Source organism: Myiozetetes cayanensis, unplaced genomic scaffold (assembly GCF_022539395.1).
Source record: "Myiozetetes cayanensis isolate MyiCay16 unplaced genomic scaffold, myiCay2020 scf4, whole genome shotgun sequence".
NCBI lineage: Eukaryota > Metazoa > Chordata > Aves > Passeriformes > Tyrannidae > Myiozetetes > Myiozetetes cayanensis.
This window is the reverse complement of record NW_026087631.1, coordinates 63744057-63768060: the sequence shown is the minus strand read 5'-3', so window position 1 is coordinate 63768060 and position 24004 is coordinate 63744057. Positions and strand designations below refer to the sequence as shown.

Sequence of the window (24004 nt, the reverse complement as noted above, 5' to 3'; positions counted from 1 at the left end):
GGCCATAAATGACTAGAAAGCTGAGACTGCCTCTGGTTTTGCATTTGGGATTTCTAACCCTACCAAAATTGTCATACCATTTCCTAGATGAATAAAGTCTTGTTTTTAAATGATTTCTCATTATTTTCTGGTTCAGGCATCACCCAACCTTGAACTCTAACCTAACGTGATCTGAACTTGTAGTGTGCAGCTTGAATTTATCATGCAAAGTGGATATGAATTGGTGGAGAGGGAAAAATGAATGTGAAACAGTAGTTTTATTTCAATCTTTCCTACCTGGTATAATTTGCTGCATGTGCAGAATTTTATTAGATTTCAACCTCTCAAATTAAGTAAGTGGAGTCTGTATATGCTCCATTTCAGAAGGAGATTTTTTGAGGAGATTAACTGCTTATAAACTGCATAGTTATAAGGCCAGAATGGATTGTTGTAATCATCTAATATGACCCTCTGTAGGACATAGTATTTTTTAATATAACAACCCAGAGTCTTATAAAAAAGATCAGATTCTGAACCAAAATTGATGAAGGGCTTTCTACAGTTCTCCACAGCTTTATGGTGATTATCATCATTTGTGACAGATTTATGTGTTTTTTACTGAGGTGTTTTCCTAGCTTCAGCATCAGAACAGCAGAAGTTGGTGTGCCTTTTCTTAGGTTGGAGAAGTTGTTTTGAAAGTTGTACTCCTTGCCCATCCAGTTCTTAAGGACTGGAAAAAATGGAGTTTTGTAATATCTGTTACTTGAGTATGTAGATGTTGTGTTATGACTAATCTGACAATACTAAGAAGTGTTTCCATATTTTTCCACAGTTAAAAAGAGATCAAGACATGCCATGACCTGTCGGATTGCACTGTTAAATCAGTATGTTGTTGCAGTTTTGCTGGGCAGGAGGAGTGGCATTTGACAGAGCTCAACCTACAGACCTTTTACTTCTGTTGTAAACTTGAGCTTGAAGTTACCATTCTTTGTAGGTTTGATACTTAAGTCAAAGATGCAGAAATCTGTTCAGGATTTATTGGAGGAGAGCAGCACGTGACAGAAGTTTGAATATATATGAGTTAACCCTGTGCATGCTTGCTGTATCACTGTAGAATTATTTTTTTTCTCAAAGAATATAGCTGGAGCTGGTTTTGGAAATGGCAAATGCTACAGTTACATAAAGCAAACAATGAAAATCGTTTAAATTAGTAGTGTTGAGCTTGTTTCCAAAGGGATGCAAACACATTAGTATTATAAAGCAAAGTGTGGAACTTTGACTGAAGTGCTGGGAATGGGACTGTTGGTGTAGGACTCAGAACTAGCCCTTGTGAGGTTGGCTGGAGCCACAAGGATTGGAGGTTATGAGGGGAACAGAGATTTTGGAAGGGATGTCCTGCTCTGGAAAGAAATGAATAGAGGTGACTGGGAAAATTCCACTGGGTTTGGTGAGGTGAAATTGTAAAGCAGCATTAACATGGATAAAAGAGAACCAGCTGGGCTGAAATTGCTGTGGGAGGAGCTGATAAGAGATTTTGCCTAGATAGCACAAGGGATCTACTGCACGTAGTCCAGGATTTAAATATGGGTGAAAATCTCGTAATGTGGTTAGAGAGAAGCATTTCTGGGTATTGTCACTGTGAAAGACTGACTCCTCACACCAGAGAATGGATGCTGTTGGTAATGGCTGGTGTAGAGAGCTGTATTGTCTGGCTGTTTCACCATCAGACAGTGACTGAGGTCATCAAATCGATGGAGCGAACTGTAGACGTGACTTTGAGAGGCACAGAAGATGCTTCAGGGAAGCTGGACACAAAATTGAACTTGGTTTGAGTGATCATAACCGAAACTAGGTTAAGGTAAACAGATAAACATGTAGATTAGCAACTGTCAAGCTCCCAGAGAAACTGAAGAAGCTTTTTGTTGAAGCAAGGAACTTGGATACCAAGGAGGGCATGCAATTCAGTGAAGCTACAGGGGTAAATATTAGCATCTCAAATAACAGAAAAGGCTCCACCTAGGAAATGACCCCAGAGCTGATGATTCACCTGATCATTGCATCAGGATATGGTGAGCAAACACAGAACCTCTGAGAGGTGTGGGCAAAAAATTAGTTTGTAAAGGAAGGTGTATTTTGAGAATCAGGAAGTCAAGGGCTAAGGCAGGGGCTTCCACCTCAGCAGACAGGGTGACATCTTGCGAAGGGCAGTGAAACAGATAATAGAATGTGCTTTGGTCACAGGAAAAGGAGAAACAGCCAGCTTCCACAGAGATGTGGGGAGAGGGAGTTGAGTAAAGATGACCTGGGAATGGTCCCTGGACTGCAGGAATTGTTTCTTATGAGGTTGAAACTGAAAGTGATGCACAGATATGTGGGGTGGGAGCAAAACTTTTAACACCCTGATTTTGAGTCTGGTAATCTGTATCCCAGAGTGCTTAAATATGCAACACTTGAAATCTGTACTCTGTTAGCGGAAGTTTGTAAGCAAGCAGTCACCTAACCACAAGTGGGATCACCTAACTGGAGGGCAAGAAAGGTGGTTCCTGTGGATTGGCGGGAGGATAATGAGAGGAGTGATAGATGTGGGTGGGTATGGCTCTTGACTTCTAAAGCAGGCAGGACTGTGACAGTATGCAAGGTTTAAAATGCACTTTTAAGAGAGAACGATAGAAATTTTACAGACAAATGAAGGCAGTATGGAAGGTCACTGGGTATAAAATGTGGCGTGTGTTCGCGAGAGGAAGGTTGTGCTGGGGTGGTGTCTTGTTTCTAGATGAAAGCATGCATCTATTTGGACTTCCGCACTATCTCACAAATCCTATAGCAGAGTTTTTTTTTTTTTAAAAGAAAATTATAATTGGCAAAATAAATACAAAGTATATGAGGAGCTGGCTGTAGCAGAAGCTAGGAATGTGGCATAGACTAGTGGGAGAAGCAGATAGATTGTCTCCCACCTGTGTCATGGCAAAGAAAAAATAGGAACGTGTGTGTCAAAGATGTTTTTAAGACAAGTCCTAATGGCATAGTAAATTTGGAAGGAGAAAAGTATAATGCATGAAGGGACTCAGTGACTCCTGAGGAGAGTGATAATGAAAATGAATTCATGTTATGTGGAAGAGCTGTATACTTACAGGCAAATGACAAGCATTGCTGAGAAATGCAAATCTTGGTGAAAGGAGAGGGGTTGGGGAGTCCTTGTGACTCTGCACTGTGGTGCTGATAAACAGGAGCTGATGGGATCTGTGACTTGTGTCCATAAGAAACACCAGGAAATTAAACACGGGCTGAGGAAAAACACTGAGGTGGAGGATAGTGTTGACATTAGATATAGAAGGTAAAAGTGTGCCATTAATTAAAGTGTAGGCTGGAAGGTAGGAATGGTTTTTAATAGTTTAAGTGGTAAAGGTGTTGGGAAAACCAACATTACAGTTGGTGGTCCCAAAGGGACCTTCCGGTCTTATTATCCTCACAGAACTGACTTCATTGTGATGTAAATTACTGTTCTTACAACTACTTGCTATGCACAAATTGTATATTAAGGTAAAATTTTGATTTAGTATCTTGCTTTGTTACTAATGTTAATAATAAAAAAAAAAACAAAACCAAAAAAAAACCCTTCGTGTGAGGGAACCTGCTCATACTCAGTTGTTACCTAAGGCTGTTTGTTTTAGTTAATGATTTTGATTCTTATGGCATTTAGCCTGATGGAATTTCCCTTTATTTTTTGTTGAGGCCCAAATGCAAGAAAACAACATGGCTTTTGGAAGAACAGTCTTGTGTGCAGTCCTTGTCCTTAGTGAGACCTGCTTATGGTTCTTTGTGTACGTGCTGTGTCAAAACACAAGTACTGGCAAGTGAATGCGAATGTGTTTGTGAGATGCAGCTCTCTCATCTAACTGCCCTTCTTCTACAGTTTGATGGTGTCCTCCAGGAACCACTGTTGTCTGAGCAGTTTGTGAATGCTAAAAGTAAAGTCAGACTGCCAAAGAATTAATTTGCCAGCTGCATTCTCTTAGATGTCCTGTCCCTGCCAGGGAATCTCATGCAGTTACACCATAGCTCATATCCTGATCAGTTCTTTTACTCTTTCTTAATGCTTACAGTGAAGCTTATTTCTGTCTCCTAGATATTAATCTTTTCTCTGGTTTGTGAAGCCAGACCAGGAAATATTTAAACAACATAATATTTTGTTACTGAAATATTACTAATATATTATTAACATTTTATTAGTATTTTAATGAAATTTTTTTTCGAAGTAGACCAATTGCTCTTCATTTGGTATGGGAAACAGGTGCTGGAAGCTGATCATTTGCTGTGGTATGATGAGATATTTTTGTTAAAAAACCCCAAAAAACAAAAAGCAAAAAAACCAAACCAAACCAACCAACCAAACAAAAAAAACCAAACCAAAACAAAAAAAACCCCAACCAAACAAAAAAAACCAACCTAGCAAAAAAAAATTTACTGAATCCACCACAAATGTCCTGTTGCTTTGTTCTTTAGATTCTCTTTTGATGAATATGCTAGACTTCTGGAGTTGAACAGTGGTATTTTTTAGTATAATTTTTTAGCTCAGTGCCTTTCAGGACAAGCTTGTGCTCCTGCTTGATAATTAGCCATGTTCCAGTTGGCTGATTGCTTGCAATTCTGTAACTTAAATCGAAACTACCAAAAAACAGACCAAGGCTGTGACTAGGTGGCAGTCACTTCTGGTGTGGTTAGTCAGCAACTCTTTTTTTTTTTTCAGGGTGCATCTTGTTTACACTAAATCTGAGCAGGGAGTGTAAAAATCTGAGTCATGAGACTGTACAGGTGACTTGAGTGCTTTTGTTGACAGGAGAGAAGCACACACGAGCCAAAGGACAAACACACAAGTGGTTTTATTCTGTCATTTCTGCTCTTTCTACTTTGGTACCAGACTGCTTGTGTCTTCAAGCAGCTGGTACCTGGCTGTGACCAGGCTGTGTGATTTGACCTAATAACTCTGGCAAGATTCTAGTAATTTGAATGGCCTTTACGTGTATGTACAGTGTCTGAGCAGCAGCTGCATATGCTCTATGTCTTTTCAGAAATGATTCTGTAAAGAGGTGTATCTTATTTTCAAAATAAATAAATAAATAAAACAAAACCCCCACAAACTCCAAGAAACAGTTTTGTCCATTCATCTGGTTCCTGAATTAATTTTAAGGGGTTTTGTTGTGTGTGTGTTCTTAAATTATTTTTATCTTTGCTCTGTGGCTTTCCCCCCCACCCCACTGAAACTTTTACTATAAACTAGTTGAACTGTTGTTGTTGTTTTGTCATCAGAGTCAGTTTACTAATTCAGACTGGTTCCTACCAGACCTGATACATTATCAGTCTGTCTCTTTTCCTGCCTTCTGGTGCAATTATATGTCTTTCATTATACATATTTCCTTAGTCTTTGGCAGCTGGAGGCATATATGAGTTGAAGTCTGTTTTGTGTAAAATTAAGTAGGGCGGGTTTTGTTCTCTTATTCAATTAAGGCATTTTCACTATCTTAAACTAATTTATTTCTGAACCTTAAAGAATTTGAAAGAATATGCCACTGAAAATTGGAAGCCTCCTTTACTACTCTGTCCAGTAGTATTTATCTTACACATCTGAAAATTATAAGCAGCTTGATAGAATTTTTTTTTCCCCTGATGTGGCACAGATTCAAGAGTAGGGATGCTGACTTTTCAAATCATAAAACAGTTGAAAGTTCAGGAAAAATTTGTAACCCATAGGAAGCTCTTAAAACGAATTGACCAAAGCATGATCTAACACAATACATCTTCTGAGAGAGTCACCCACTCAGTAACTCACTCCAGTACATTGCACCCAAACTGCTTTTTTTACTAATAATATTAAGGCTGCAGCAGAATATTGGAGAGGTGTGGCAGCTTGGATTACTGTTTAGTTCACCTCTTGGTTGGGGAACCAGGTCGCCTGACAGAGCTGTCTGTGTTGCCAGCGTCAGGAGGATTAACCTCTCATAATCTCTGTGATTTGAATAGGAGATTTTGTTCCTGTCCTCACTGCTCAGTTCAAAGCAGCTGCTGAGCAGAAACTTCAGTGGATCTTCAGTAGCCTGTCTGTACTGGTCAGACAAAAGAAGAAAGAAATAGATGTTAGAGAATTTCTCCTAGCTGAGGTTTTTAGCAGCTTAAGTGTTTGAATGGTAAGTGTGTGCATAGGTGTAGCTAGCTTTCCATGGGATCAGGGAAGCCAGCCACATCCCTAGTTTCCTTTTTGTTTACAAGGCGTTATGTTACACAAATAGTGTCAAATCCATTTCTCCATCCCCACACTCTGCTTCCCCAGACCCTTGGAAAGCAAACCTTGGCCAAAAGCATAGTCTCTTGGTTTGAAAGCACGGCATAACAAAACTTCAGTGTTGTGTTTGTTTTCCCACTTCTCAAGAAAAATGTAACTGATCCAGACCAATCAGTTGGAGGTGATGCTCACCTGCCTGCCCTAGGTCAGGCCAAAGCTAGGAGGGATTATTCAGTCAGCTAAGATGTGAGCATCTACCTTTGAGGAGTGGTAGTGGTAGTAATAAGGGATTTAGCTCTCTGCTTATAGCCCCACAAAATTTGAAGGATTTTCCTTCACGTATTTTGGCTGTGGGAAGGCTGTGCATTTTAGTTTTGAAAAAAGCCACCAGACTGTTTTTTGCTGTGCCAGACAAGTAGCAAACCATCTTACCTCTCTTTGATAGTCCCTTTCCTTTCAATGTAGAGTGATGTGGGTTTGCTTGTGTTGTCTGCATACTTTAAAACATCTGACACTGCTGTCAAGTGACCGCAAAGATGTATAGCAAAGAGGCTAAACTGTGAAGTGAGGTGTCTGAAGCATGCACTCACCCTTGCTGTTGAAGAAATACCAATGTGGAATTCAACTGAAATTGCCTGTTGGCACTGTTTGGTCTTGATTATATTGGAAGTGGAGGAGATTTGGTGGTAGGACAGACTGCATGAAACTTTGCTTTTGAAAATGTCACCTCTGGGTCCTAAGCCTGGGGTCATATTAATTTATAGGGTAGGTACTGCTATATCCTCATGCCATGCTCTTTCCTAAGAATTGTCTGGATGTTTGTGTGGACAAGATATGGGCTAAATGGGCTCGTTCTGCAGCCCTTACTATCACGATATGGCTTCTCATAGTGCAAACTCTTTCTGGAATTGTGCAAAGAGCCCTTTGGTCTGTAGGACAGAAGACATCTGGTTTGGGACCCAAGTGTGAGATGTCATTGATGTCAAAGAGTTTCTTTGGGAATTCCAGCATACAGTTTGAGCAGTGGGACTATGAGACTTATCAAAACAAGTGATGTTTGGGGAATAGTGAATTGCAAATGTTGACTGGCTTTGTCATCGTGCTGGCAGAGGCAGTAACCCCAAGGCAGATATCTGTGAGGTGATAAAAAGGGGTCTCTGTGTCATATTGGTTGTGTATGTTCTTGTGTGACTGGGCTGCAGTTCTGAGTGGAGAAATAGGACGGGAAAACTGACACTTCAGAGCCTTTCTTCGGTGAAGAAAGCCATCTGAAGATAGTTTGAGTGCTTCCAGTGGCTGTGTGTCAGAGCCTGGGCATTTGGTTTTGAGTAGCAAGTGGATGCGGAGGTGAGAGCTGGGAGTGAGGTTAAATTTCAGGTAGATGATAACGCATCTATGGGAAGGTTATGAAGGAGCAAAGCACAGTTCTAAATATGCATCTGAATATGGTGGCTCTTGTCTTGCTAGAATTAAGTTGTCAGTTTGCACTGAGATTGTGACTATTGTCAGATAAGTTGAAAAGGTGAACAGAGAGGTGAAGGGCACTCTGGAGAGCAGCACACAAGCAGGAGGCACCTTGTATTCCAGAACAGGCTGTGGGGCTCTTGAGAGCTGGACCAAATTCTTTCTTCACAGCCTTTAAGGACAATAATGAGATGCATTTCTAGAGGAAAGATTTTTATCTGGGCACTGGGAGCCTATCATTCCAACAATTCCCAAAATAGGCAGAAGATGGCTTATGATTTTCAGCTTGTTTTAGTGACCTGAAAGGCAACTTGAACTCAGTGGGTTGGTCTTTTTTTGTGTTGGCTGGAGAAGTTCCTGCCTGCCATCTGAACTGGGGGACCATGCAGGCATGAGACTGAGGATAGATAGACTCAGCTTGGAAGAGCATCTGCAGTGATAGGACTTTCTAAAAGTGTCCTAGTGCTGGGTATTTCAGCGTAATGTGTTCCACTCCCCAAACTGCTGCCTCCATCTCTCTCCTTCTTGTATGTTTCACCATACGAGCTGCTTGGCAAGTAGAAGCTTCTGCACTTATTCTCTCTTTCCAAGTGTATTTCACGTAAAAACTGGAAAATAGTTAATGGGCTATTGGCACTCTGGAATTGCTGGCAGTGCTAATTTGTTTCAGGAGGCTGTAAAGTTCGAGACTTGCGTGTCCCCACTTTCTTTATTGCTTCCCATGATCTGATTCCAGCTTTCTTGGCTGCATGGTTCATGAACACACTTCCCCCCACCCCCAGCCATAAGAAACAATATTGCCAAGCTTATTTCAGCTGTTCTTTGTCTGAAATCAATTGAATACTTCCTACTGCCTTTCAGGAAGCTTTTTCTGGGATCAGCTGTAAGTAAACTTTTTGCAGCTTCCTTACTGCAAAGCAGAAGTTTCACTAAGGGCTAACACTTAATGTAATAATGATTTGATCCATGTCTTACAAAATAGCTTATCAATGTTTTAAGTGTTTTATTGGTAAGATCTCCTGAGGCTTTTTTGGATAAAATGATCTGCATGTCTTAAAATGCTGGATTCCCTTTGCAGTGCTGAGTGGTCATGGTGTATTGATTATGTTTTGCCAGTATAGATCCTGTTCTGTGCTAGATTTTTAGTAAAATCAGCATACCTACTTACAAGTTCAGAGAGATGAGGGGAGTTCTGGGTATTGGGAACATTCGTTTTGTAAGTCTCCTCCCTCCTTTCCTCTCAGTGAACCCTATCCTAGTTGTTCTACATCAGATACTTTTCAAAGCAACAGATAACAGCTTGACCTTGTTGCCTGATACTGCTTGCCGAAGAAATGCTGGTATAAGGATTCAGAAGAGCAATCTGATGTCTACTTTAAGGGAGGAATCAGTTGAAGACCTCTTTAGTTTTCCTGTTGCATTTAGGTCCCCATCACGGTTGTGTTCTACAAGTTGCGTACATAGTTTCAGTTCCATTTTTTCTGTTACACAGTTCCATAGTAAAACACTAGGGTTGTGTTTCTTTGAGATACATGTTTCATTCTTTTCCCCAAAACTCTGTTCGCAAATGCAATCCCCATGGTGTATCATCTGCAGCACCATTTGCATTTTTTTTTTTTTTTTTTTAATTGCCGTAGTGTTTTCTTCACTTGTGAATTTCTACTGTGAAATAGTTCAAGAAATATTTCAGGTAGGTGAGTTCTTTACTTAAGCACCAAACTAGAATGTATATGAAACTCTTCAGTTCAGGAGGTTGAAAACCTGTGTGATGATAAGTCAGTGTGTCAAATCAAATCTGGTAACAGATTAACCTGTAAACAAGACTCAGATGTGTCTCTAAGTCTCTGAATCTATTTTGTCATTGAAGGTGTTTAGAAGCCTATTTACATTAACTGCCTACTACATTAAACCAGCACAGAAAATAAATTGAAATATCACCCCTTCTGTCACATGAAATACCTTTTACAGAAGTAAAATCTTTTAAAAGAAGGTTTCTTTTGATGATGAGGAGAGATTTATTTAAAAAAATCCCAAACCACAATTGCTAAAGGTTCTGCAAAGTTGGTCCTCTCCTCCAGGTATACCGTGAGAATGTGGATTTGACTGTAGTGTTTGTAACTGCCAGAAAGGGTTTCCTACAGAGTTTTTTAATTGATTCTCTTTATGTTATCTAGTAACTTTGGTAAGGATGGAAGAAGCAGAACACTCTGAAGCTCTGATGCAAGCTGTGCTGTGTACACTTAACAAGTTTTATGCAAAAGCTGAGCTGAAAAGTGACAATATTTGCAGGAGGTGCGAAATTACCCACTTCACTAAGGGGTTCAAACTGGATGATTCAGCAAAATAGTTGTGTGTGTCTTTTATTTTGTAACTGGTTCAGCACAGTATATTAGCTGTGGGTTTGATCAGTTTTGTGTAGATTTGCCATCATGTTGTCATACCAGCTCTCTCAAGTTTATGTGCAGGAAACACTGTGGAATATTCCAGATACTTGGTCACTGTGCTGTGTCACTGTGATGCCCATTGGCTATGGCAGTAACAGGGATTTAGACAAGACCATGATGTATATCTTTTATATAAAAAGGTAGGCAATGTCTGGATAGATTTAATTTCTTTGCTCACCATAGTTTGTCCCACACGGGTGAAAATTCTGGCAAGAAGTAAATCTTGGGGTGAAGCTCAGTAAGCAGAACCAGGCGGCAACTGCAATATCCACTTGGGACTGATCTGTCAGCCTCAAGGTGTGCAGTGCCCGGGCTGTGGAGGGAAGCAAGTGGGGTGCTGTCTACCTGTAGGCTGTAACACCTGTGTGCGTGCAAGCCCTGGATCTTAACTGACCAGAGAATTTACAGATGAACAAGGGAGCATCTAGTGAGGTTTGGCAATGTGGAGAGTTACTGGGATGTGCACTTTCCTGGAAATCCTGTATGAAATGGTGCTGAAGTTGAATGGAGTTAGTATTGAGCGTGTGTCCTCTTAGCACAGAAATCTGGAAAACCTTTCAAGCAGTCACATGTCCCAGCTGCTATCAGTCACTGTCCAGTGTGCAGGAAGGGTGGAGTCACTGGTAGAAAGCTGTTTGCTGGAAATTGTATTGTAAATCAAGGAAACTTGATAGCTTTGTGTGTCTCTGGACAGGGTAATGAATTTGTAGGTCATCTGAGCAGGAAGATGCTAATTCACGTGAATTAGGAGGGATTCTAATTCATTCTCAAGACATCTGGCAATATGGAAATCCCTTGGGTAGATCAATTTGCTATCCACAGACAACAGAATAGAATCTCTCTCTTCCCTACCCCCTTCCTGAGAGGAATCCTTGAGCGGTGGTTGGTTGCTGAAGGGAACGTACCTTCCCTTTGTTTGATGTGCTTCCCAAGACCTTGGGAAGGGCAAATCAAGTTGTCCCATGGGCATTTAGAGTGGTCAAATTGAAGAAAGCTCTTTGCTATATGAATGGGAACTACAATGTGTAAGTGCTTTGTGGTTTGGATTTTTTTTTTTTTTCATTTCTGTGAACTATTAAAAATTAATAAACTCATACTGTGTCCATTCCAATTTTCCGGACTACTTATTAAAGCAGATCGATGCCTTGGTTCAGCTGAGGTGAATTTGGCTATCTGGATTCTTCCATAGTTATCTCAGTTGACAAGGTGGTGGATTTTTGAAGGACTATTTCAAGTGCTGTGTTGGAAAAATTCTGCCCTTAGATGCAGCCTTATTTCTTCAGGTACTGTTGAAAATCTGCACTGTGTTCCTGCAGTTCCTGAGTTACCAAGCAGAGCAGTATTTCTCCGTGGTTCCTCTTCCTTCTGGCAGCAGGGCAGTTCTCTGACCAGCCCAGCCCTCATTTCATATGAAGCAGTAACAGAATGTTATCCTTCCTGTACTATGAAATTTGGCCTCAGCTTTTACGACTGCTGGTCCATGAAGGTACCAGCTGTGTTTCCATCACGTCATTCTCGAAGGGAATACACTGGGACATAGAGTACTCTCTTTCCTTCCCTTCTTGAGTGGAACAATATTTATACATAAACCAGTGTTTTCTTTTGCCTGCCAGAAAAACAAAGTGTAAAGTGACTTAGGTCCTGTGTGTGTCAGTGGACACTGAGGCCAAAGGAGTCTCTCATCAGCAATAATCAGCCCAGTTCCACACAGCTCTGCTGTGGGGAGTCGGAGCCTGAGTGGAACCTGCTCTGGGCTCTCTGCAGTTGCGGCAGAGGCTGTTGAGGTGCTGCTGAGTGCTGGTCTCTGGGACCTCCTGTGCAATTATCCTTCCTCTGAGCTAGTTCAGGGAAATCTTTCCCTTCTGAACATAATTTAGTTCTGAATGTATGAGAACGTAGTGGAGCCTTTCTTTTCAGACCTGTCTCAGGCTGTGGCTGTGATGCGTTGAATCTTCGTAACAGACCCGGGAAACCATTGTACTGCTGTTTCATCCAGCTCTTTCTTTCTTGGAGTTACGAAGGGAGGAGTAGAGGTTCAAGGTGCAATCAGTACTGTTGTTCTACTCTGGCACATGCAGTTGCATTTAGTGGCATAACTGATGCTGCTGGGCTTTAATAGGGATCACGTGAAACAAAACAGTGACTCAGTTAAAATCAGAGGTCAGATCACTGCATGACCTCTTCCTTCTCCAGCCTGGAGCATCTTTGGCTTCAGGTATTGGGAAAGACAAGGGTTCCTCACCCTCAGATGGGAGAAAAGGGCGTGCACAGTCTGTGCACATTTTGATTTCCAAGGGAGGAAAGAGGCTGTGGAGTCTCCTCACTTGAGGATATGCAAGAACCATCTGGATGCAATCCCGTTCCAGTGCTCTAGGATGACCCTGCTTGAGAAGAGGAGGTTGGACCGGATGACCCACTGTGGTCCCTTCTAACCTGCCCCATTCTGGGAAAGGTCCCTGTGTGCCAGGGTGGGATCCCCAGGGACAGGGCAGTCCTCATTAGATGTGCTGGTCTTGTGCCACTTGCCAGCCTGTCGTGGATTTTACAAATAACTTTCAAGAATTGAGTAGGAGGTGTTGAGTTTCTGGCTCTACAATGGGTACGTGTGCTATAGCTGTTGGTGCAGGGTTCAGACAGCAAAATTGTTTCCAAAGGCTTAATTATAGAAAATGTAACACACCTGAGAGGCTGGAGCACTGCCTAACCATTGCGTCCCTCCCAGAAGGGTTTCCTCCTTTCTCCGTGCCTGCTGCAGGGTGCACAGGCCATGGATTTGGTATGTTGACTTAGTCTTACTTAGGGTAGTATGAGCAGCTTGCTGTGGTCTCTTACTTCTGTTGTTTAAGCAACCTAGTGCTGCACCTAGTGTTGTTTGCACCTAGTGCTGCATGTCACTGTACACTGGAGTCTGAGCACCTGGAAAAGGTGAGAAAAGCAGAGTGAGATGGAAATATTATTGAGTCTTCTGTTCAGCTGGAGAGAGTTACTGTAAAAGTTAGAGTGCTCTCGAAAACACAATCACCATTTGTGTTTCCCAGGGAAAAGGAAACTATTTATCAAATTGCTGATCATGAAAATGCATTTTGAGTGCTCCACTTTCAACATTGCATTTATTTTAAAGAACACTAATTAAAACTGTGTCCTTTCATTCTAATTTCTCCCACAGCCCCTCCATGGCACTTCACTGGCCCCTGTGAAAGGATCTAGGTTTTGTTGTAGCCTGGTGAGTGACCAGCTCCTAAGTCATGTGCTGGATTTAGCTGGAATGTAATCTTTTGGCCATCTGCTCAGGCACTCCCTGTGTCTGCATCCCTCTCGTTTGCAAGCAGGTGTTAAAGGTGATCTGAAATGTGCAGGTGTTCAGAACACTCCGGTTCCCTTTAACTGAATATGAGTGTGTGCCTGCGTGGGAGGGTTGAGCAGTGTGTTGTCCGAACTTGGCATGCTCAATTTTAATTCTCTCACTGGTGTATGGAGCACCTACTCAGAAAAAAAAATAATTACTGTTCAGGCCATTTGAAAAAATATGTGGATAGCAAGACTTTCTTCATAGAACTTGAGTTTAAAAATACTGATGTATGCTCTGTGGTTGTTTTTTTTTATCCTCCCACAATGATTCTGGACCTTTTTTTTTTATCATTTGTTTTGCTACCCTTGGCTTGTATTTTCCTTTGCTGGTCTTTAGGAGTCTGTCTGACTCTCTAACCCTTTGTAACTGATGGCTGCCAAGCATCTGGAATCTTGCTGCGGCTTTTTTTTTTTTTTTTTTTTTTTTTTTTTTTGTAAGTTGCATACAAGACTTCAACTTAATTTTTTTCTTGTAATGCCAAAATGCTGAGAAATGCTCAGAGCGGGGGAGGATGGGGGAAAAGATTCTCTTGGTCAATTTTTGTCTGCTTTCTAATAACTCCTTGCAATAACTGTGTCTCTGATATGCCCCAGTCTTTTTTGGTGATTAAATGAATCATCACATGCAATGAGAGCAGGTGCATCTCTGTCCGTCTGTGTCATGCACTGCTTGCATGTAGCAGTGTAAAGCGCTAGGTCTCACTTCCTTTCTAATTTTATATCATTGTCTTTCTCTCCCTGGTGTCCTGCTCATCCTGTGCAGTGGCATAGGAGGATCACATTCAGCAGAGTTCAGTGTTTGCCTCTGAATGGATGGACTTTCTGTGCTGCCCATTTTGCTGAGAGAAGCCTTTGAAACGGAACAGAATTTAACATTTCCAGATGGTTTAAAAACGTGGCTTCCTCAGAGACCAGAAGTGCTGTGGGATAAATGGGAGTGAGTCTTCAAATATCTGATCTAGACCATTAAGTTACTTTAAGGTTTTTTTAAGTGTTCTAGACCTTTAAGTTTTTACTGTGTGGCAACTCAGGAGCAACTGAATCTGTGAAACTTGTTGAGTGCCCTAGAAAAGCTTGGTTTCATTTTGTGCTGCAGATTTTATATTATAAAAATATAGTGTTACACATGGCTTAATTTCAAGGTGCTGTCATTCTGCATCTGAAGTAGCATTGGCTTTTCAGCCTTTGTTGCAAAATTGTGAGCAACTAACGCACCAGGCTTCTTAGCAGCTTCTTTTATTCTTTGAGTCTTTCCTTGAGCACTTGGCACAGAGGAGCTCTAACCAGACAAAAGGAGCAGGTGTGGGCACAAAACCAGCCTGTGGATTCTCCCTGGGCTGACAAACTGGCTGGGCCTTGTCAGAGCTGAGCAGCTCTTTCCAGCTCTTAACTCCCAGACCTTCAAGCTGTTAAATGGGAAACCCTGCAGTACCACCGCCAGTCCTGATCCTGAGATACTGTGGGAGCTGCACCTTTGCAATGCTTTTCATACACCCCTGGGAAGTGCTTTCCCATGGAGCTAACAAACATGTCCAAGTCACTTTTCATCTGAACTTTTTGGACATGCTATGCAGACTTGCAGTCAGAGCAAAAGAGTTACTGGTGAGGCGAGACTCCCAGGTTTGTGATCCAGCTCTTAGTTATAAGCCCTGTTTCCGCAGGTTTGCACTTTGTCTCGAGGCATGGTGTTCATTCCTGGGAGCTACTAAAGACTCCCATTTTTGTTATGTGGGTCTGTAGCAGCCTTGTGATCTCTGTTTAGCTTGGCTGCTGCCTGGGGATATTCCTGCTGCTGTGGGCCCTGGAGCAGCTCTTGCTGAAGCCCCACACAGGCAACCTCCTCAGCACACCGAGGCAGTGCAGGGTTTGCTGCTTTTCGTCAAATAAACCTCTGAATATTTAGAGGCTGAGACCACAACGTACAGGCAGCATCTGCCTCTGAGTTTGCATATTGCTTGCTGCAGTGGCAGTGTCTAATCTCTGTCTTTAGGAACCAGTCTATCTACGTTTTTTGATAAATAATACCAAATTTCCATAGGAGTTGCCTGTGCTTCCTTGCTAATAGTAGTAGGGCTTGTTACAAAAAGAGAGAGAGGCCAGCTGAAGCTTACTGCACATCCCCTGCCCTCTTTCTCCTTTTCTCCTTCCCTCAAGCTCATGCACTTGTTTCTTTGTCTCCTGTCTCTTGCAAAGGAGGGGAGAGGGGAGGTTCAGAGATAAGCTGCTACCTGCCCACTCCAAAGCAATAGTTCATGGAATGCTTGCTTTTGTGTGGCGTGCAAAGGCACTTAGAAAGAGAGTAGATTGTCCTGTGTGTTTCTCCATGGTTAAACAAACTGACTGATTTGGAGATTAAACTGAATCTGTATCTTCAGTCAGCAGGAACACTGGCCCACAGGGTTGTGTGTTTTGCTTGCACCACTAGGTTTAGCACCAGGAATGCTTCGGGCCCTGAACCTAGGAGAAAATGAAACAGGTTATTTTGGGCCGAATGGCTTGTGGGCCTTGTCAGTCCAGGCGGAAGGTACAGCTCTTTTAACTTCTGTTTGAGAGGCTTCTGGCTCATACTGTACCTGGTACAGCATTTTCCTTCATCTGCCTGGACTGTCAATGCTCACAGAGGAGAATTTCTCAGATAGCAAATGGGTTCTCCAGGATCACACTCCATTGCAGCTCTGCATATAATTTATGTAAGGGCATTTTATTTTATTTTGATTTTTTAATGTTCCTTTCTAGAACTTTCATCTTGAAAGTTGGACACTGTTAGCTGCTAGGAAGTATTGACAGCTCTGTTTTCTGGAGGAAACTTCACTACACCAGCTTTCAAATGTTTTTTTCTCTCTGTATATCTTGCTTCCGAGCTTGCTAAATATGTTTTCTTCTCAGTGTTAGTTTTCCACTGGGAAAACTAGCTGGAGCCTGGAGATGTCTTCTCTTAGTGCTTACACTTAGCAATTCTAGTGAGGATATGAGCTTGCAAAAGGGAAATGTAAACAAAATCTCCCCTGGGTAGACATGGACCTTCTCCATCTGGTGAGATAAGAGCCAATGCTGTTTTATGTTTTAACAATTCTATTTTTATATATAAGTGCTGTCTTGGAATTAAATTAACAGAGGAGAGCTTGTAAAAGTGACATTTGACTATAGACTGCTTTTTGTTTGGCTTAGTTAATTTAATTTACAGATGTCATAATATAGAGCTACTTATAAAGCTACTATTTAGGCTTGATTATTTTCAGTTTGTGGTTGAAAGTCTGCTGTGCACTGTTAGGAGAGTTTCTTTGTTTATAAAGAAATGTTTATTCCTCCTAGAGTGTCTGTAAGTAACTTTGTAAGTGAGGTGGTATGAAATTACACCTTGCTAAGCAGTAGTAACTTCTGGTTACAAAGGACTGATTTTGAAATTGCTTTTCATTAGCCATATCACATTACTTTCCAAACATTAAACCTATGATTATTTTTTTTTAAATGCATCACTTTAGAGAGTTGCCATGGGGTACAAAGAAGTTTTTGTCTCCAGATCTGTTAAACTGGATTTCCAGCTACCAGGTCTCTACTGGGGATGTTGTGCAATTAATGTGATGCACTGTGACACTTTAACTCAACTGTAGCAGAACAAAATCACTAACAGTCTCTTTTTTCTTATCTCTTTACAGTAAAAAAAGCTAAACTCCATGGACCACCAGGTAAGCCATGCTCTACTGCTTGTTTGCAGCAATGGGGACACCTCTCTCACTGCTGTTCATTCTGCTCCCTCAAATTTCATCCCCCCCCCTCCTCAGCTCCTCCGTGTTCTCCTTAGGAGTGACAAGATTTGTCTTGAGCATCCAGGCAGCTTGAGTCAGTAGAAAGCTTGAGGCTGTGATTTGGTGTCACAGTGCTGAAAACCTCTGCCTGCTCACTGACGTGAACAGGTGATGAATAAAGAAATGTGTTCCTTTACTGTCATCCTTTCCCACCCACCCTGCCCTTTCGCTCATCCTTCCTCTGTCCCTGTTCAAAACAGGATCTGAAAATGTCCACTGGGCAGGACTGCTGTGTTCCTGTGTGGATTCAGTGCCTTCTTGATCCCGACTGGGATTGCTGGATGGAATTGCAGAAGCAACTCATTCCCTTATGTGATAGTCCATGATAGTCATGCTTGAAATTAAGACCCCATCCCCTACGTTTTGCGTCTGCATAATAAAATAAAAACAAACAGCTGGTGACACCCAGAATTTACAGTCTAGGCAGCTTTTTTTCACTGTGGTTCAGCAGGTGGCAAGCAATCCCTTAGCAGGCAAATAGGTTTATTGAGTGAAATTTGGTGTACAGTTTACAAAAGAAGAAGTTTACTTCTGGAATAACACCTGTGCAGGTGTTTGGTTACGAAGCAATTGCACAGCTGTATTCATGACTTATTTGTTCAACTTTATTCTTTGGATATAGGTGTCCTCAGGTTACAGCAGAAAATTTTCCAGGACTCGTCGTCCATACTGCATGTCAGGTCAAGATCTGTGTGTGCACCAGCCTTAATTTTCTAGGGGAGGAAAGCTGAGTGCCCACATTGGAAGGAAGACAGTGTGTACTTTATCCTTTCTCTATTTAAGAAGCCTTCTCACAGATGCAAAATATTTGTCCTGTAGTCTAGGTTTAACTCATCAAAGCATGTGATTTTACTGACAAGGCCAGCGTCCCAGGAGGATGCAAGTGATGTAGACAGATACGAAGAATCCGACTTTCAGTGATTCTTACTTTTTCCTGAGATGTGGATCTTCTCTGGATCATATATCTCTCTTTCTTCCCCTTCTGTTAGTATACTGGAAGCTACATGCTGAAACATCATAGGTCATCAGATTTGTCAGGCATGAATTTCCTCTTTGTAAAGCTATGCTGGCTCTTCCCAATCACCTCTTTGTTTTCCATGTACAGTTTTGACAGTATTAAAATGGACTGTGATCTAACTTACGCTGAGAATAGATGCAGCAGAACACTGAAGTATTAAAATACATACACTGCCTCCTGGGTACTTAGCATGTCTTGTTCTAGGCTCTTTGAAACTGATAGATAGGTCTGAGGTAATAACTTCCCTTAAAAGCAAGTTTTATCATTCTCAGATGCTGATATTCAAACTCTGAATATGTCTATCCTTGGCTGCTTTTGGTTTTATTAGCATGGAAAGAGCAGGAATTAGGGAAAAAGTTCTTTCAGGATTTTTCTTTGTGGACTCCTGGGTGGAAAACCAGGTGAGAACTAGGAGAGCACTTGGGTCAAAAGGGAAGACACGATACGTTCAACCCAACTGCTTGCTTGCATGTCTTGCAAGTTTGTTTTTCAGTCTCCTTGGTCTGCATGATGGTCCCTGTTCCTTCAGCCCATCTCTTTAGGATTTTACATTCTTTTTCCCTGTCTTACTGCAAGTAATTAGTTGGCTGGTTTTGTTTGTTTGTATTTGAGTTTCTAAAAAGGCTGTCATTGAAAATTTGATGGCAGGTGAAAAACATCTTGAACATTTGGCTCCTCAAACCCCGCGCCGTCTTCCCGTACGGGCTTTTCACTTGGGGCTCTCTGGATGCACCGTGTGAGCTGAAAACCTTGTGCTGTTGCACGTATGTGTTGAAGGGGTCTGCTGATGGAGATAACTTGTTGTGTCTCATTCCCCAGATAAATTCAATACGTATGTGACACTGAAGGTGCAAAATGTGAAGAGCACGACGGTGGCCGTGCGCGGTGACCAACCCTGCTGGGAACAGGACTTTATGTTGTAAGTATGGGGGTGCACAGCTTGAGGAGCTCGTGGTCGAGTCCCTCCGCAGCCCCTACACTCTCACAGAGCTGCTGTTGCGTGTATGGGTTGGAGTATTTGGGTGGGTAAAATGCACAAGTCCGGACATTGTCTCTACCAGTGCCACAGACTGGCAATTGCCAGTCAGGTCTATAGGGAGGAGGTAACTTTGAGACTGAGCTGGGAAGTTGGTCTGTGGGTTCATCTGGATGGATGTTGTCCTTGGCCGGCTATGTGCATGGCTGTGGCTATGAGCAAGAGACACGCGCAACTGTAACATAATTTAGACACAGGCTAAAGGCCCATAGCTGAGCTTAAATGGAGCTCCTGGACCATGGGAACAGGGGAGGCCACTGGAGAGGCTGGTCAGGGCAATTAAGGGCTGTTGTTAATGCACTCAGGACCTCCACGTGGTGATCCTGGTTACCTTAGTGTGGGAGCTGCGTGTGTGTTGATGTGTTCTGCCATTGACCCAGTGTCCATGAATGTGTTTTCCAGCTCCTCTGGTTCCGCTTGAGGGGCTTCCAGTCCCTGCCATGAGCAGCAGAACCAGTTCATTCCAGCTTTTCCAAGGCTTCTGGTGCACTTGGCACTTCTGATTTGCTCTGGTCTGACATGTAGCCAAGGATTTCCCAGTATGTTTTAGTATCGTGGTTTTCTTTTTTCTAGTAAATGAATGACTTATTGATTATATTGTATCTGCTATAGCTTTGTAAGACAAAGCAAATTAAATGGGCAGGAGTGATGTTGTATTCATCTTGAGAGTCAAAGGTAGTGCTGCTGGTTTTGAGTGGGTTTGAGGTGTTTATGTAGTGGATTTTGTGAGCTCGTTTCCCAATCCAGCAGCAGCTGGTTCTCCTCAGTTGAAAGTGGGAAGTTATTGCCTCTGGTTAAGGAGTTCACCTGGGTTAGTGCAGCGTTGGCATCATAGCTGTGCTTTTATCTCCCCTTTTTTGGTGCCAGTCTGCTCCTGCAGACAGTCAGTCCTTCGGCATCTGATGAAATAAATACATTTGCTCCTGAACACCACCGTCTGCTCAGCTCTGCAATTCCTGGTCAGACAGAGTCTGTGGCTTCACTGGTGTAAACCATGGAGGACTGGGTAAAGCTGGGACAGGGGACACTAACTATCTGCCAAATCACATGCCTATACCCAAACTACTAACTCATTCTACCTGAGATTTGTGCTCATCCTGTGGACAGGAACAAGCTCTAAACATGGCCAACTGCAGAGGAGACTGCTCAGAGGTGGTTTAAGAAAAGCACTTGAGTGTGTGCGATGAAGGCTCTCAGGGTTGCTCTTCCTCCCTCCCCTCAAGGAGCTCCTGGAACTGCACTCCAGTATCAGCTGGGAGCTGAGCTATCATGCTGTAAGGTCATTCTAATGCTCCATAATTAGTTGCTAGGGAATATGAAAGCAGAATATTAGCTGAACTACCTTGCCATTATCACCCCTGCTTTAGCCAGGCAACTGCACAGTAGTTCTGGTGTTTCTCTATGACAGAAATATTACGTGTGGCAACGAACGTGTTTTGCATGATCCTGTGTGCGTTAAGTTGTCCCAGGAGGAATAACACTGGTATTCCAATACTACTGTTCTCTAGTTTGCCCTTTTTCTTTCTGGAGTTGGAAAAGGATTTTGGACGTGGTAGTTTTTCTCTGAGGGAGCGATGCTTTTACTGTCTGTATTTGTGTTTACCTTTTTTATGAGGCATACTAGAAAAGTAGACTACAAGGAAGAAAATGTTCTTTTTCTGTTTGTTGTTTTTGCTTCCAAACTCCTTGTGAGATATAGCACTTCAGAATTTGGGGCTCTGGGGTTGTTTGAGATTTGATTATTTACCAGACCAGGAAAACATTTTAATGTATTCTTTGGGGACATCTTTTAATTTTAAAGCAGCTTTAAAAAGAACTGCATGTTTGCAGCAAGGACCTCTTGAATGAAACTGCAAACTGACGTTTAGAACATGATGATTAATTTGGTGTTAAAGAAATGTATTTTATCTAAATTCTATGAGTGTGTGGAAAGGGAAGGACACCAAATTCCACTCTCAGATCTTTTGTTCTCTGAGGCTATTCTGCATCTAACCAGAAGGTGGAGAAAGGGAGACACAAAGGCAATCAAAGCCACAGTACAGAAAATATTTTTATTTATTATTCTTAGCTAGTGACCTATCCTGTGGAGTTCTGTACAGAAGTCCACTGGGTGTCACAATGATAGAGCAAGGCATTGATCATGAATGTTGAAACAAAGAACGTGGTTTTACACTGTGACTGAAAATAGAATATTTCTTCCTTTCCTTCCCTTTCTGCCCTCACACTAGTCCAGCCTGCAGACACCCAGTCATCATCAGCCTGCAGTCAGATAAATGTCACCTTCCAAGGTGAGGGCAGAGCAGTGCTGGTACAGGGGTTAGTTTGGTCACATTTGTGAAACCCTGTCTAAACAGAGGATGCTGGAATTACAAGATGCTAGCAATAAAGTCATAATAAGCCTATGTAATAGCTTGATTTTGAACTTCTGTAGACTGAGCCACCCAAGCACTGGACACTGCTGACCTCAATTCCTGTGTCTCAAACACGAACAGAAGCACTTGGATTTAAAATAGATATTAATGTGCTTTGCTGTAGCTGTAGGGTTTGTCTTGAGCCTTGTAGATACTGTGTTCCCTTTTAAAGTTGTAAGAAGGGGACAGAGCTGAAATAGACGCTGGAATTTGCAGTGGTTCTTTCTTTTTTTGGCCATGATGGCAGCCTATAGAAATTAGGGACTAACATGCCTTTAAAACTTCCTTGATAGATGTAAAATGGATACATTTGGAGAGAAGGACAAAAGGCAGCAGCACTGACTGTCCAAAATATCTACTTTTGGGGATTAACAGCTGCAGTAAAGAGAAGCCCTGAGCTCAAAAAATTAGGAGCAGTAGGCTTTCTTCCTGATAAGTGCGAGACAGTTGTGTATCAACAGACAGTTCAGGATTCTTCTCTACTTCATTGTTTTTACCAGCTAGGCTGTTCTGAAGTAGGCACGCTATAAACCAGCATGGAAGAGAGAGGTATAAATGCTATGAAGCATTGACAAGAAGCAAATTTTGAGATTCATTCTTTCCTTACTGAGAGGGAAGAGGGTCATGGAAACCTTCAGATAACTTTTACCATGAACTTGGCACTCGGTGGCCATGTGGAAGTAGCTAATGCTGGAGCAGAAGTGGTGCCACACAGCCCTGAGCAATAGGTAGTGCTGCTGGTGCAGCTGTGTATTTGGGACTGTTACTTTGGATGTGGGGTAGCTCCACTGACAGGTAAGTATTGGCATGTTTGCACCTGGCAGAGTACACTTGTGTTGCTGTGCTGCCAAGGGAGACACCCACTTTGTTAGAAATGGAGTGCCTGATGACAAAGAACAGCTCACCCCTAGGTTTTGGCCCAAGGTACACTTCCTCCTCCTGTGTACATAGCTGCAGGGATGAGTTCCCAGCTGGCAGTTGATGCATGTCATAGTTCTGGGTTTTACTCTGCAGTCTTTGTGTAGTTATTAGAAACTAGTGACCTTTGTGAGTTTGAGCTGCCTCAGTCACAGACTTCTAGAATCTCTCTGTAACTTGACACAGCTGTGTAAAAAGAGTTCACTGGTATAATCACGTTGGTAATGTGGAACCTAAAACAGAATTGGATGGTATTCTCTTTTTTTCTCACCTGTGATGCCTCTTCTTTTCTTGCAGTGAGATCAGCCGACTAGACCTGGGACTAATTGTTGAAGTATGGAACAAAGGACTGATCTGGGATACCCTGGTTGGGACCGTTTGGATTGCTCTGAAGGCCATTCACCAATCTGATGAGGTTAAGCTCACACAGAACCTTTATTTGCTCCAGTGTTAATAGATAATGTGTTACAAGTCTGGCCTGGTGCAGCCCAGGCTGAGCTCCTCAGCAAAACTTCCATTTGAAAAGTCAGGAAGGTTGGGTGAGCAGAGAAGGCTCTCTTATTTTATTGGTTTTGTTTTTGAAGCGAGACCAAAATCAAACTTATACAATAAGTCTTTGATCTCATTTTAGTCACGTGGGCACAAAAACCAGGGCTTAATTTGTTAAGGAACACATAAGTGACAAGTGTCTAAAGTCTTAAGGACTGACTGCTTAGTTTGATGCTCAGATTTCTGTGACTAACTGCTAAAGACTGTCTTAGTCCAGCTGACAGGGTAGGCTCTGCATCATCTTCTTAGGGCTTCTGATTGCAATGTTAGAGGGTGTCTACTGGTGCTGATACATATGGAAAAAACTAGGAAGAAGGATGTGCCAATGTCTGTAATGCCCTAACTACTGAATTTGGCAGTTGTTGCAGCTAAGCACGACATATTTGTTTTTTTAACTCAAATTTCAGAGTATTTAATTAGAAGACTATTGCATTTGAGCAGGGAGAGAGTATATTTTCCGTGAAGGGAAAAGACTGGGGACACTCAGCAGTGTGGCTTAAGATCTGGCTGTCCAAGCATTCCTTGGTCCTGTCTTGGAGGTCTTATCTTTGTAATTCCACTTAGAAGGCAGCAGTTTTGCTAGGAGATGTTTGCTGCTTGTCCTGGTAAAGGCCTCTGAGATTTGGAGGAAGTCCAGTTTGGAAGAAGAAAGCCAGCACATGCTGAATGGATGTAATTTGATGTTAAACAAAGGAACAGGCCTTGATAATGCTGTAAAGATCTTCCTGGAGTCTTTTGGCAAATGTGTGAGAAT

General features: G+C 42.2%; 1 protein-coding gene across 1 annotated transcript in view; it reads left to right on the top strand.

Annotated features, from left to right (window-relative positions):
* Positions 1-24004, top strand: part of LOC126647550 (protein unc-13 homolog B-like) — a gene marked incomplete at its 3' end in the record, with an annotated part of 67247 nt that overhangs the window by 9714 nt on the left and 33529 nt on the right. Inside the window, exons 2-4 of the mRNA XM_050329851.1 lie at positions 17169-17198; positions 19156-19255; positions 22999-23116. Of these exons, the coding sequence (XP_050185808.1) occupies positions 17169-17198; positions 19156-19255; positions 22999-23116 (248 nt within the window). The remainder of the gene's footprint in view (positions 1-17168; positions 17199-19155; positions 19256-22998; positions 23117-24004) is intronic.